This window comes from Aulonocara sp. 'chitande type north' Nkhata Bay, linkage group LG3 (assembly GCF_057382095.1).
Source record: "Aulonocara sp. 'chitande type north' Nkhata Bay isolate Kocher_YH1m ecotype deep benthic linkage group LG3, A_spYH_male_GT1.1, whole genome shotgun sequence".
NCBI lineage: Eukaryota > Metazoa > Chordata > Actinopteri > Cichliformes > Cichlidae > Aulonocara > Aulonocara sp. 'chitande type north' Nkhata Bay.
Window position 1 is genome coordinate 12,173,374 of NC_141346.1, and position 15,403 is coordinate 12,188,776.

General features: G+C 45.0%; 2 protein-coding genes across 4 annotated transcripts; one reads left to right on the forward strand and one right to left on the reverse strand.

Moving 5' to 3' along the window:
* Window positions 1-546: 546 nt before the first annotated feature.
* On the reverse strand, window positions 547-8,092 carry LOC147333988 (butyrophilin-like protein 10). 2 transcript variants are annotated; one of them, XM_086286783.1, is made up of 5 exons: window positions 3,324-8,092; window positions 2,598-2,706; window positions 2,429-2,512; window positions 1,950-2,270; window positions 547-1,122 (listed from the first exon to the last, which is right to left on the reverse strand). In XM_086286783.1, exons 3-5 carry the CDS (start codon window positions 2,496-2,498, stop codon window positions 974-976), a joined length of 540 nt encoding a protein of 179 aa, XP_086142909.1. In that variant the 5' UTR covers window positions 2,499-2,512; window positions 2,598-2,706; window positions 3,324-8,092; the 3' UTR covers window positions 547-973. The 2 variants fall into 2 exon arrangements, with proteins under 2 accessions (XP_086142909.1, XP_086142908.1); XM_086286782.1 differs by having other exon boundaries at window positions 2,598-8,092.
* Window positions 7,348-9,238, forward strand: LOC147333989 (Fc receptor-like protein 4). 2 transcript variants are annotated; one of them, XM_086286681.1, is made up of 5 exons: window positions 7,348-7,378; window positions 8,088-8,123; window positions 8,246-8,509; window positions 8,589-8,834; window positions 8,921-9,238. In XM_086286681.1, exons 1-5 carry the CDS (start codon window positions 7,348-7,350, stop codon window positions 9,097-9,099), a joined length of 756 nt encoding a protein of 251 aa, XP_086142807.1. In that variant the 3' UTR covers window positions 9,100-9,238. The 2 variants fall into 2 exon arrangements, with proteins under 2 accessions (XP_086142807.1, XP_086142806.1); XM_086286680.1 differs by lacking the exon at window positions 7,348-7,378 and having other exon boundaries at window positions 7,963-8,123.
* The last annotated feature ends 6,165 nt before the right edge of the window (window positions 9,239-15,403 follow it).

The following is a 15,403-nucleotide window of genomic DNA, read 5'->3' on the forward strand; positions in this document are numbered from 1 at the left end:
CATCTCCTATTTTTCTCAAAATGACAGTAATAAATTACATTACTTTGACATTTTTTAAAATCGTACAAAAACAATTTGCTATAATTGGCAGCTTGCAATTTACTACAAGTTGCATTTACTGAAAAAATGTGTTGCAGGGCTGGTTTTGATCTTTACAGCTCAGTTACAACACGGCCAAATGTTCTGTGGCACAGACGTGGCGCTGAAGTCACTCCACACGAAGGAAACACAGATGAGCCCTGTGTGGGCCAAAAAACACAGATAGTGTATGTGATTCATACTAAAACACATCAGGGGTGTCTCATTGTTGAATCGGCTGACCTCCATTCATTACCATTGAAACCCACTGCAGGTAACTGTCTACAAAAAACAATTAATACATTCAGCATTTTTTGTCTGTCCTAAATCATCTGTTTTGATTTACAAAAGTATAAAACTGTATGATTCTGAAGATCTAATTTCGCTGGTTCTTATATAGTGAGACTCATTCACCCATTTCCACACCCACGTGTTTTCTGTGTAGCTCGATGTTTGTATCTTTCCCAAAGACTTCTCAGAGTGCAGACTGGAACACTCAGGGGTGAAACCACCAACCTTTCAACCAGCTCAACCTCTGAGCCACAGTTAGCCCAAAAACATTCAACAGGACACACAGAGTAGAAAAGTCAGGAAGTGTTGTTTAATATAATATTGAAATACAGAGCTGAGGTTCAACAGGATGACTGGTGATGTTAGGATGTTTTCTCATTCATCATGTTGATCAGATTTAATCTTGATAACATGATAAGAGTTAAGCATGATTAACTATTATCAAAGGAAACAAAAGTATAACTTTAAACTTTGTCTATTTATATCATCTGAGTCGCTGTTCTGCTGTCAATGTGATGATGATGACATTGATTATCATGTTTGGTGTCAGCACTGAGAGTTTAGAGCACATGCTGAAGACTCCGTTTAGAGTTTAGCAGACAGTCTAGTCCTGATCATCGGGAGGCTGGAAGGAATCCGGACTCTGTGGCTTTTGTTTTCTGCAGAACGATAAACCAGCAGCAGCAGCCACACCTGCAACTATCAGGCCAACTATCACTCCAATAGATCCAGTTCCACCCGGTCCTGATCGATCTGCAGGTGAGAAACAGGTGTGAGGTGTCACGTCTGGGCCAAAAAAACAGAGATACTGTATGTAATTCATACTAAAACACACCAGGGCCGAACAACATGTTGGTCCTGGACCAAGCTCAACACTGGAGATCAACAGAGGTCCCCCCATAAGCCTTTGAGGAAGATTCGGCTGACCGCAATCTGGGTCTGCACAGCCTGTTCTCCACTGCATGTGGTGATGACCCCAGGTTTTCTCAACCATCTGTCCCAGTTGCACCTGATCCTGTTCCAGTTGTGCTTGTTCTATGATCCCCGTTACATGTATGGGGCTGCAATGGGCAAGCTACACCATGTGGACCAGCAGGCACAACTACTCAGTGTTGAACACTTGTTCTAATGTTTTAGGGAAAAAGGGCAGTGCTTACATTCAATCTTTGGTTTGTATTTGTTTCCTCCTGAAAACTAGGAATTAGTGAGTGTTCTAAGGAGCTTGGAAAGAAAAGCGTCGGGACTTGTTTAAGTTGTTTAAGCTCCTTAGACTACGATGACCTGGATGACTGAGAACCTTCACAGACGAATCAGTGAGTGTTATTCCCGGCCACTATACAGTGATTACCATTATTACATCTTTCCCACTGTGAAGCACTTACAATGTTTGTGTGTCCCCCGACCACTGTTAGGTGACCAAAATAGGAACGTTTAAATGAAGTGTAACATTTTCACTTTCCAGCATGTTTTCAGTGAGATATAGATTCTCTGCTGGGGGATAGAGGAAGCTGTACCTTACTAAAAACCACTGAATGAAGTTTTCTAAATGATTTACAGAAAAATTAGAGTTACTCACTCACCTGGAGGAATTCTCAGATTGATGGTGATGTTTTTCCATGAACGTGTTTCTGCTATTTTAAAAAGACACTTGTATGTTCCAGAGTCAGCAGTGGTCACTTTCTTCAGGATCAAAGACGCGTCTCCATCCTTCATCCCTCTGAGAGCCACTCGGTTCTTATATGATGGATGCTGGTTGTTTGGAACAAAACGCCCATCCTGGAACAAAAAGACATTTTTCTGTCCCAGGCCAGCTGTGCTCCACTCTACAGCTGTGATCTTATTGGTAACTCGACATGGAAGCGCGACGTCCTGCCCAGACTCGGCTGTGATGTTTATCTGGACTGAAAGAGGAAACAACACAGAGCAGAGAGGTTAAAGGTCAACATGTAATTATAAGCAGAATTATTTACTTTAAATATTTGTTTATGTCTTTTAACATTTGGATGGATTTAATTCATCTCAGAAGGGCATTATGTTAGTTTCTAACAGTAAATCTCACCTGCAGAGACGAACACGAAGACGCTGAAAAACAGCAAAGTTGAGCCGAGCGAGACACTGACAGCAGACATTTCTTAACTCCACCCTTCAGAGTCAGAGAGAGAGACGTTAGGCTGCGCACCGCTGGTCTGAAAGGCTCTTAGCATATAAACTAATACTATTTTACTTACTCGGGTTTCATATGTGATAGTTTGTATGCAGGACTTAGTTTAAGGGCTGAAAATGAATCTGAATAAATCCTGTTTTTCCCTCTCAAAGACTCACAAACTCCTGGCATCCCTGTTAGAAAGAAACATAAATATTTGAGAGTAAATGTTTGAGAAAATTAAATTAAAAAAAATCTGCCAACATTTTAAAATTTTGTCCCTGAAATAAAAAAAAAAGGTAAGTGTGGTTGCTGAGAGAGATCTGTCCTTAAATGGACTTTGGTAAGGCTGATCTGTTTGTTCTGTTACTGGCAGTTAAAGTTTGATATACTTTGATTTCATATGATATAGAAAATTTAAAAAAGAAATGATTTAAAACTCGTGTAAGTCAAAACATGATGGTGGACTAAAAGTTTACGTCTTTCAGTATTACAAAATTACTGTTATTTAAAAAAACAACACGCTTTTAATCTGATCGGTTGAGCTAAATTATGGCATAAATGTGATGATGAAATTAAAGAGCTGGCCGGAAAGTCGCCCAGTATTCATGAGAAAGCTCCTTTAACTCCAGGGTGAGAGATGATTTCACTGTGAGGGATCAGGCCTGCTGTCACACAGAGACTGATGACAGACATGCTGAGGCCGTTAAGTTTGCTTTTCTGATTAATATGTCTAATGAGAATTAGCAGATTTGTATCATAAACCATGAGGAGACACGTGAGGAGAAACTCTCATTCTCTTTATTTGGACCTTTGTTCTGCTGTGGAGGAGATCATCCAGCGACGTCGGTCATGACGTCGAGGTTTTACACTGAATCTGCTGCTCCTCTTTCTCCATGTGTTCCACCACAGAGGTGTTGAAAATACCTGTAGTCAGCAGAGGTATGTCACTCTTGATCCCCTCTGCCAGTGTCTCTGTGGCTCGGGGTGAGCCACTCAATGTGTGGAGCAGGTGAGATATGACGTCGTCTGTGGAACAATTAGTCTGGTATGCAAACTGAAGTGGGTCAATGGTGACAGGAAGTGAAGGAGTGACGTGATCTCTTACCAGTCTCTCTAAACACTTCATCACCATTGGTGCTACTGGGCACCGCGGGAATCTGCTGTTGAAAAGATAGCAGATTAAAGCTGACTCAGTTGGCTGAGGACACACGCAAGAAAGAGTGTTTAACTTCCTGTTTAAATAAAAGTTTAATATATCAATAATCCTTGTAGAAGTATTGTGATGATGGCACAGTTATCTCACTGGATTCTGACTCTGTGTCCACAGTTCAAGAGCATAAACAATCATTTAAACCAGAAAAGGAAATAAATCCATAAAGATGCTGCACATAATGATGCCTTTGATAATGAGGCATCTGGGCCAGAGCTCCCCTATAACATAGTCTCCCCAGCGACTATGTTATAGGTGTCCAACACTTTTTCTATGTTTGAACTTAATGTGACCACTAGAGGGAGGTGTGTGCCTGTTAGTGTCATAAACTAGCTGTGTGCAGCAGGCAGGATTGGACCCAAAGACTGTAGACTGGCAGATGAAACTGAACTTAAATGCAGCTTTATTACTGAATCACCAAACATTTAAGATTAAGGAAATGACAGTAAGGAAATCTCTGAGAAACACAAAACTAAACACAAGGAGGAACTCACTGCATGAGGGAGGACGCAATGCTGGGCAGAGGAAAACAGAGGGTTTAAATACATTAGGAGTGACGAGGAAACAGGAGCTGGGACTAATGGGACCTGATGAGAAATGGAGGAAAGCAAACTGAAAACACCAACCCAGGACACAGACTGTCAAACTAAAACAGGAAACATTGTGAGATGTAGACTGTGACAACCAGACATGGAACATGCAGACATGAAACATACGAACAACTGGGGAGACTGGTTGGAACATGAGAAGAGGGACACAGGAACAGGCAAGGGGGACAGAACACAGAGACCTCTATGAGGACAAAGGAGGGCGAGAGGGAGCGAGAGAGGGAGAGATGACGTGCTGGGGGAACGTAGATAAACATGATAGGTGTGGAAAACAGAATGAAACAAGACACAAACACACATAAACAGACACACAGATCGACACAGAGGACAAAGACAAGGGGAACCTACCAAGGAGCTAAAATGATCACAAGTAATTCTCAAAGAGGTAATAACAATAAACTCGGAATTAAACAGTAAACTACAATAATGATAGTAATACATTAGACACCAAACACAAGAAAACTCAAAACGCTGGTCAAAAGAACCCAGAACCGTCACAGCTGTATGTAGAACAAGTGTGAACACCTGTGTTCTCATTATGCTACAAACCAAAACCTTATACATGAATGAATAAATCCTTTAATTATAAAACAAAGGTATCATTGAAGTGACGTGTGGAGGAGCTCAGCATCTTCACTCCGCCTTCCAGATAATGTGGTGGAGTTATTTCAGTGTAAAACAGGAAGTGGTTCAAACAGAGAACAGAGTTCTTCCTCTTCGGCTGAAAGCTCTGAATAGAAACTTCAATGACAGACAGCTGCTCTCTGGATTTGTATACTGTGGGTGCGGCCTCAATGCAAACCTGCTTGCTTAGTGTGGGCAGCACACAGCCCACAATAGGGGCTCCTCACTGGGGCACATCTGGAGCCCACAGTATGAGTAACGTATGTGTCCTGCTTTTCACATCAGTACTGGGCCCACTGTGGGCTGTGTCGGTCTGCATCTGCTCACAGTGGCTCAACATGAGGCCCAAAAGCGCAGGAGGCCACACAGCAAGCTGGAACATAAACTGGTCATATAGCATAATCCAACTCAGCAGTGGAGAAATACTTTTATTTTGAAGGATTTTACACTTTTCTGTCAGATATCATCAATCCCACCTTCCAAGATTAGGTACCAAACCCCAAGAACACCTGATGTGTTGAAGGCGTGGAAGATGAGAGCAGCTGACCTGAAAGAGAAGATGATAGCTGAGCTGGAAACCTGGACCCTCTGTATAAAACTACCCAGACTACATGAAGTACCCTCTCAACTAGATGATGTGAATGAAGCATCACTGACAATACATGCTGTGACCATCACTGAAACCAATCAGCTGATGTACACCATGGCAGCAGTGATCAGTGAGATACTTGGCTACAGGATGAGCAGCCACAAGGAGCAGTGCCCTCCATGGAGAAGGAGACTAGAGGCCAAGATCAAGGTAGCACAGACGGAAGTTAGACAACTATCAGAGCTGCAGAAAGGTGTGAAGAAGTACAGCAAGTTGCCCATTCCCGAGGCCTTGGAAACTGCTACTCACAGCCTTGGCCAGTCGCCAAGAGATATACCTGTCAGGGCTCTGTGTGTGGGCAGGTGGAGATGTGGATCCAAGTGCAGGACTCAGAGACGGAAATGTAACTGAAAACCTCAGCTTTATTGCTGGCACCAAACAAAACAGAAACCAAACATGAAAACACCAACTGGAACACACAGGCAGGATATGAGGATACGACGCAACACTGAGCAAGGGCAAACACAGGGCTAATATACACAGGAAGGTAATCAATGGAAGACAGGAGGGAGACACAGCTGGGAGAGATCAGGGCTAACGAGACGGAGAGCGAAGCTGGACACATTAACATAAGACTCAGACCTTCACAATAAAACAGGAAACCACACTTTACCAAGACATGGGCTAGACAGAGAGGCGGACTTGATACTGGACAAAACCTACTAATACAATAATAAACCCAGTATCAAAGTAAACAGCATAAAACTCATAATCCCGAGAAATACCATGAACATAAGAACTAATCCCTCACCAAGAATAAGACATTTATAATCATAATCAAAGCACCAGAGAATAAGAAATAATCCATAATGCAAAAATAAACCAAAACATAAACTCAAAATGCTGGGTCGAACCGACCCAGGACTGTGACAATACCACAGAGACAGAAACCAGGAGAATAAACCAGCTGTTCTCCACATCCACAGTGTACTCTCAGTGGCAGGGGAACAACATGGGAACAGCCCCACCAAGCTAGGAGATGGAGCAGGGTTATTTGTGCTGCCAGACACTCATGGAGTGCCATCAGTGTGCTGTCAGAGACCAAAACCTGCCTCAACACAACATGGAAACTACTGTCAGGCAGCGGTAAGATGAACAGGCACATGATTCAATTCATGAGCAGGGCACAGAAAGGAATTGGCAGGAACACCAGAGGAGCAATGGAGCAGCTACTGGTGAACAGAACAGTCACTCGAAACTACAAGACCAGACTGAGCAACCCCCTGTGACACGTGGCTTGATTACAAAAAAGCTTATGACTCGATGCTCCACACCTGAATGCTCGAATGCCTAGAACTGTACAAGGACAACAAAACACCCAGTAATACAAGTCACCATCAAGTGTGGGATTTACCATCTCTGTCCCCCTGTTGTTCTGCATAAGCCTGAACCCCCTAAGTGAGATTATTAAGAAGACGGACCTCCTCAAATGGACAGGAGTGATGCCTTGCTAAATGAAAATAAACATGTTCATGATCCAAACTGCAGCTCAATGCCACCAGAGGACATTTGATATCTCTGATTTTTCCAGAAATGATGTTAAAGCAGCTTTCAGCAACAGGGTTTTGATTCTAATTATTTTGAGGTCAAGAGGCCTTGCAGGATTTTAAAGGTTTAATTTGAAAAAAACAACCCAACTTCCACCCAAGAGCATAAAAACCACAGACTGAGAGGAAGAGGGCGGGCTTTACTTGGTGTCAGTGATAGAAATGAAAAAAAGGTCAAATGAGTGAGAAGGACGATGAAGGAAACATCTGTGCTGTGTCTGCTCTGTAAGTAGAATCTCTGTGTTTGTTTGAATTCTTGTACTTTGACTGTCTGCTCTCCTGATAACTGATGATGGAGGAGAAGACATGAGAAACAAATCAGGCTCAATTCAAGTTCAAAACACCACGAGGACCAACTGCAGGTCTGAACTGACTCTTTATCTTTGCTCAGGAGTCGAGGAAACACAGCAGGCAGTGAAAAGATCAAATCATTCACTCATTATATCAACACAGCTGCACAGTGGACACATGAATGTACTGGGTTATTTAAATGTAGTGGATATGTTTCTGTATGTCCCCAGTTAGTGCACCTAATAATGGTCACTTTAAGTGCTGGGAATCATTAAGTGTCGTGTAAAATGTGCTTAAATTAAGTTCAGGAGACATTCAAGGTTTTGGGATTTTAAATTGCTGAGTGAAAGTATTTTTTTTATTTCTCTGCGTTAACTCTGCATTTACTGATGATCTGTCACATTTATACCCTGCCCACATACCACAGTGACACCTGAGATAAGTTTCCCCTCTACAGTGAGCCAAAGTTTGATGATTGGTTAAGCAGCTGGATGTTGATGTTTTTGTGTTTATTCTTTTTTTGTATAAACTTTACTGAGACATCAAACAGAAAATGATCAGATATATATTAGAGAGAGATGTGTTTGTGTGGAGTTGTTCTTTATGTTCACCTCAAATCAACCTGAGTGTCATTTCTCTTTAGTTCTGATCTCACTGCTGAGCTGCACAACAAACCAAGGTCAGTAACCTTCTTCTGTCACAGTTTAAACCTGAGAAATGCTCACTGATATGACCTGATTCGGTTCATGTTTCACAATGTAAAGTCTAACAGATCATCAGTTTTTCATTGTAACCTCACAGCTCATCTGACTGTGAGTCCCAGCAGCTCTCAGTTCTTTGAAGGAGACTTTGTGTCTCTGAGCTGTGAGGAGGACGACAGCTCTGCTGGATGGACTCTGAGGAGAAACACAAGCAAAGAACAGAGGAGTCAGTGCGGAGATGAGTGGGGCAAAGGTGCCGGTCCTTCATGTAGCATTAGATACATTTATCGATGGCACAGTGGAGTTTACTGGTGTGAGTCCAGAGAGGGTCCCATCAGTAACATGGTTAACCTGACAGTCACTGGTAAGCTGAGTGTGTGGAGTTAGTGTTGATGAAGCTCTGTGTAAATGGATGAAATGCTGTAGTTTGTCTCTGTGTTGAGGTGGATCAGTGATCCTGCAGAGTCCTGTCCTCCCTGTGATGGAGGGAGATGACGTCACTCTGCTCTGTAAAACAAAGACCACTCCCTCCAACCTCCCAGCTGCTTTCTATAAAGATGGCTCCCTCATCAGCAATGGGTCTTCAGTTAACATGACCATCCAGCATGTTTCCAGGTCTGATGAAGGCCTCTACAAGTGTGACATCAGCGGTCATGGAGAGTCTCCACCCAGCTGGATCACTGTCACAGGTGACACACTCACCTGTCTGTGTTTCTGCAGCTTTCAACATTCACAATGTGACGACAACTTAATGACTGTGTTTGCTTTATTTTAGGGGAAGACACCACCACACCTCCACCTACATCCACCTCTCCTCCATCTCTCACTCCTCCTGTTCTCTCCGTGTTGTCATCTGTTGGATCAGTCGGTGTTGTGGCTTTACTGGTGTTACTGGTTCAGCTGGTGAGACGATGTGTTCACAGGAAACCTGAGGGTGAGACTCAGACTTCCTGATCTTTCATGTCTGAGTTTCTTTAGTAGAATAAAATTCACATTCATTATGATCACAGTAACCACTTTCTTAAATGTAATCTGTTTGAATATTTAACTAATTGTATTTTTATTTAAGTTTTTAAATTAAAACTTTCTTTTTTAAAAAATCTTTTTGGCAGATCGAGAAGTTGAAGACAACGATATCATCACTCATGTCATGTACAGTTATGTCAAAAGATCAGATCATAAACAGCCAATCAGAGACAGAGGTAATATTTTCTTTCTATTCATTGTCATCCAGTTCAGTGTCATGGTAAAAGCTGGACTCAAAGGATCAAAGATCACCAGTGAATTTATTCACACTGAATTTAAACAGCAGTTCAGAAAGGTCCAAAAACATGAGTCACTCTGTCTCCTGGAGGCCTTTCCTTCACATTCACATCTGAAGAATGACACTGCCACTTCCTCTTGAGGTGGCCACAATGAGGTAAACAGTTGTGGAAGAATCAGAAGGCGGAAAACAGAGAAGGGTCAGCCTGCAGACACTGGAGCTCCACAGTAGGTGGAAACAGGGTCCAGACCTGGCTTCTTGAGGATGGAGTCACTGAGATGGCTTTGAAGCTGGAGGGTTTCCTTTGTCAAGCCTCTCAAGTCAGTCCCTGGTGGTATTTAGGTTACAGAGTTTTGTTGTGAACCATGGACCGCATAGGTAAAAAAGATCTTTTTCCTAGTCCAACTTTTGAGGGAAGCAAAATAGTTGGGGCAATTGGCAAGCGCATCAGCCATGGTGTTCAGTGGGTCTGAAACCAAGTGCAATGCTTTCAGGTTGTTCAGATTGACTGTTTCCATATGCAGGAGTTCATTTAGTGTGTAGCCTAGGCACAGGAACAGCAAAGCAGTTAGCACGGTGAACAGAAACATCAAGGGCCAGGCACTCCAGATTGATAGAAGTAGTGTCAGTAGAGAAAACTACATCCACACATGTGTGTGACCTCTGGTGGGACCTTTAATATGTTGTGTGAAATTGAGACAACCCAGGATTGAGAACAATTTACTGCCAAACAAAGCCCTGCTGGAGTCAATATGAATATTGAAGTCACCAACTAGAAGTGTAGCTGCGGACAAGGGCCCAATGAAGGTGAAAAGCTCAGACAATTCTGAGTGTATTTGAGTGTCAAACTCAAATACAAAGTGGGCCAAAATTCAAAACTGGATCAAAGTCGTGGGCTAACGTTAACATTGATTTGGAAAAAAAATAAAATAAATCTTCCTCCAAATATAACAAAGAATCTTTTCTTATGGACTCAAACAAGTTTGCTGAAAAACTGAATATGGAACAAGCAAAGCTTAATATTAAACAATATATATAACTTATATAAAAGGTATATATGACTTAATATTGCACGCATGCAAAATCAAAATTCCAATTAAATAACACATCAGTGGAATTCATTTCTTAAATAAAAATTGTATTTGCAGCCTTCTGAATTAAATTTTATCAGTTCATCATTTATCAAATTTTCATCATATTCTCCCACCTGTCCAGAAAGCTCCTGTTTCCTGCCTTTCTTTTTGCCAGTTTGGGATAGGTAGCCATAATTGCCAACCTTGAAACCTCAGAATTAGGGAAACATTCAAAGGGGGAGCTCCAAAAGGCAGGTAGACCGGAAGTGAGCGACTGTGAAATTGGACGATCTAGGGATTTATAAAGTTTTATTTAATCTAATAACTTTAATCTCGGCCAAACCAATTTACTCACGAACAAATAAAACACTGACAAAAGCCAAACAATAACATTTTTAAGTTATCCAAGTGACTTATATATTATGTTTAACCTGAGTACCGAAAGACCGCGGGGGTTTGCTGTTCTCGCCAGCTCAGATATTTGAAGTTTACACAGCTACAGTCTCGCCTGAAAATATGTAAAAGTTTATTTTGCAACCCAGAAAAAGTAATAAGAGTAATATTAAAACTAAGTAGCTGCCGCCATTGTTGGAAGCTGGAATTAGCTGGGCCGCGCTATGAATTCTGGGATATGGTTTTTCAATTTTGTTGGTGGAAAAATCGGGAGAAATTCGGGTGGCGCTGGGAAAGTTTCAGGAGGGAAATTCGGGATTCTCCCGGAAAAATTGGGAGGGTCGGCATGTATGTGGTTGCTATGACTATGGTCAACAGAGGAGAGGGTGCTAATGGGTCCTGTCGTGACTGATGCACCAAAACACCAGAGCATTCTGGGAATTGTAGTATTAACAGTACATGCACTGTATAATACTGGCAGGCCAGCTCTAATAGTAATTTTGTATGGCTTTGCGGGCCAAATGTAATTAGGCTGCGGGCCAAATTTTGCCCGCACCTATACTTTAGGGGGACAGTGAGGATGAGTATTACTTGGAACTGTGTTGACCCAGCCAGGGTGACATAATGGTACTGAAAAGAGACATTGGGTATTGGCAGTACTTTGACAACAATATCAGATAGGTATATGACACCTAACCTACACAACGACCCTTGGAGTGAGATTTCAGAATTTAAGGAGGAATGGCTTGATTTAGTGTCATAATGTCCTGATGATTTTACCATGTCTCTCAGAATCAGAATCAGAAAGGGGTTTATTGCCAAATGTTGAGCAGGTTTACAACATTAGGAAATTGCTGCGGTGCTTCAGTGCAAACATAGTGTCATAAATAGCACTTAAATAGACATGAAAAAATAAAAGTAAGAATAAGAATTAAAAGTGCTACGTAGAAAGAGGAAGTAGGTAAAGGAAGTTGATATTCCTGTCAGTAATGATATTGTGGATTAGTATTGTTCAGTGAACTGGCATTCAGCAGCATGAATGCTGAATGGGATGCACTGTTGGTAGCTGATGTTGTGACAGATGTGGAGGGAATGGTTCTGTCAATGCAAACCAGTTGTCATAAGTTGTAAGAGTATTCCTTTCAAGTTTGTGTTGTTAACTCCTGGAATGCCTGCCAGATGGTAGGCTGGACGAAACAGGAAAACAAAAATAGTCCACAAAGAACACCGAGCCCCATGAAAACAGTTCAAACAAAGTTCAAAGCCTGGAAGATGGCGGCATAAAAGTCGGTTACAGAGTAACTCAGGGGGCCGACCCAGAGACCAGCAACAGAAACGAAGCAGTTCTGGAGGCTGACTGCGCCAAAGGTACCGGTGACATGGAAACAGTTGAGGGGGCCAACCGTGCAGAAGGCAACGGCGGTGTGGGCGAAGCAAATCCATAACCCGGCCATGCGGAAGGCAACAGCGGTGACGAAGCAGTTCAGGAGGTCGACCACGTGGAAGGCAGCGGCAAAGACTACCTGCACCGACGAAGAAGTCCAGTCAGCGGCCTGGAAGGTGGCCGCAGATGAGGCAGGACCAGACGGCGGTGGGTCAGCCTCAAGCGAAGGAGCAGGTAGTGGTACTGCAGGCAGCGGAGTTGTGGTAACTGCTGGCAGCGCTGCAGGCTATGGTGTAGAAAAGGTGGAGATGCAGGAGGTGGCTGAGCGGACTCAGAGCCATCAACGGACACAAGTTGCAGAAGCAGCTCCTCGGCCCCTCCAGCAAAGACGGACGGCTGAAGCGGCTCCTTGGACCCCTCAGCAAAGACGGCTGGCTGGACGGGCCCTCGGACCTCCAGCCGCAGACAGGAGATGGCTGAAGGGCCCTCTCGGACCCTCCAGCAGAGACGTACAGCTGAAGCGGTTCTCCTGAACCGCCAGTAGGAACAGAAAGCAGCGTGGAAGCCGCAGAGTGCTGGATTGGCTCACTGGAGCCTCCAGCAGGAGTAGATGCAGGGCCAGAAGGTATGGAGACCCCCCCTCAATGTGTAGCTGACCAGGTGGTTGAGTGGTAGACTGAACTGATGGTTGAGCTAAAGACTGGATTGGTGACTGAACTACAGGGGACTGAATGGGAAACTGAGCTGATGACTGAACAGGGGAAAGAGCTATAGACAAGACAGATGCCTGTGCTAACAACAGAGCGACTGACTGAGCTATGGACTGAAGAAGGGGTTGTAGTGGTTGTAATGATGGTAGTTGTGATGGTGCCGGAGCTAAGCCCCCTGAGCCTTCTGAACACAAAGAAGACGGCTGGGCAGACTCGTTTGGGCCTTCAGCAGATGCAGGAAAAGGTGCAGGCATCCGCCGGACTCGCACCACTCCTACCCGAGGAATGGTACGGGTGCGGAGGTAGGCTGTGTACTGGCTGGCCCAACCTCAGGGACCAGCACTGGTGATACAGCAGACCGGATACCATCCGCTCCCACCCGAGGAGTAGGTACAGGTGCAGGAGGAAGCTGATTAATGGCTGCACTCACCCTCGGAGCGGGAACAGGCACTGGCAATGGCTGGGCAGCTGCTGTCCTCACCTGAGAAGCTGGTATGGGTGCAGGGACTGGCAGTCTCAGCCGGCCTGGGAGCCGGAGTAACGACCAGCTGGACCTCGGCCTCCCTCACGCGATGAACTGAATCGGGTGCAGGGAAAGGCTGGGACTGAGCTTTCCTGGGAGTAGGAGAACAAAGAAGCAAAGGAGCAGGCTCGGCAAAAAAAAAAAAAAAAAAAAAAAAAGGACTCATCTACAATGGGTTTTAAATTTCTTCCACTATATTTAACAGCCTTTACAGTCCTTAAATTTTGCAATGTTTATGTAGCCGCTAAGACTGGTGGACCTAAATCTTCACCACCACGTCTGTATACATACAAGCGAAAAAGGGAGCGAGCAGGTCAGCGCTCAGGGCACAGAAACTAAGCTGGCTTCAAACACCATTTATTTCCATAAAAAAAAAAAAAAAAAAAACACAAAAAAAACACAAAAAAAACACAAAAAATAAAATAAAAAACACACACAGCCAGAATCACAAATACAAGTTAAAATTCCCCATATACAATAAAAATAGTGTTTGCAACCTGCTAAAAACCCTGCCGGCAGAAATAACTGTACACAAGGCTAAAAAATGTTTTCCACATGCCAACGTGCCCGTGAGCTCCGCCGGCAGCCAGCTGTGCCTGAGTGACCGAGCCCCAGGCCGAGAGGCCGGGGGCACCCCACCTCCGAAGTGGCCCGAGCGAGCCCCAATAAGCGGCCGCCAAGGAGTGAGCCGGTGTGTACCCGGACGCCCACCCCCAGATACAAAGAACCACCAACGCACCGACACCTGAGGGAGTCCGCCACCGGCAGGGGAAGTGGTGGTGGGTGGAGAAAGTCCTCCAAACCTTGGAGGGCCCGAGATGTCCCCAGAGAGGTGGCGTCTGATACCCAACCTGACATATAGACACAGACATACAGGCACACACAGACACAAACATCCATTCCCACCCTCATGCTCTCATGTGCACTTCACACTCAACCGACGTGGAGACCGACATAAAGAGACGCTGTACACACGATCACACTCCCCAAGCGTACTCTACAAACAGGGTCTAGGTACCCTTGCCCCTGGAGGGGGGAACCAGACCCAGGTGGTGTTACCCTTTTCCCTGCGGTGGGGAGAGGCAGACCGCCCCGACTCCGCAGCAGCAGGGAGGCCCCACACGGCCAACTCCTCCTCCTAGCCCCCCCGCTCCAGCAGGCCGCAGAGAATGGGGGTGAGAGAAGACTCCAAACCTCCCTCCACCCGCTCATTGTAGTGTTGATGCATGTGTGTTCTAAGGTGCAATTAAAACCCAGGAGGGCATGGAGCTACCTGCCAGAGAGCAGCAGGTAAGCGCATAGTCCCTCCTGCTAGCCCTCAATGTCTACGTGTATTTAAAATTGAGAGGTGGGCAACGATGCCAGGGGTGAGGTGTACACCCTGATGGTAACTTGGACTCCGTGTATTGTGCCCACCCCCAAGATCCTATATGTATGTGTAATGAGGGTGTGAGTAATGTGAATGTCTAAGTTGTGGGATAAAATTGAGGCAGAGGTAGCCAGAAGGGGACAGAGGGGGGTAGCCTCCTCTGCACCCTGGTGACATACCCCCACTCCAAGGCCCTGCATGTGTGGGTGGTTGTGGTGGAGCGGGAAGAGGGAGGCAGCTGGAGATGGGGAGGGAAAGAACGGAGGGGCAGGTGACCCCTCCCTGGGGCCAGCTACCCCACTGACCCCAGTAGGCACTCCCATACTCCGCGACCCGCCAGGGAAAGGGGGCTCAGGCCCATCCAGACCGGGGCCCAGCGCAGCAGCGCCCCCCGGCCCCACAGAGCCCGGGACAGTCCACCCAACCCCACCACAGAGAAAACTGCACCCACCCCACCATCCACTCGTCTTCCAGACTACATGAGACAATAGACGCCCAGGCTGAGATCTTCCTCCACCTCTCCTGTATCTCCCCCTCCTGCA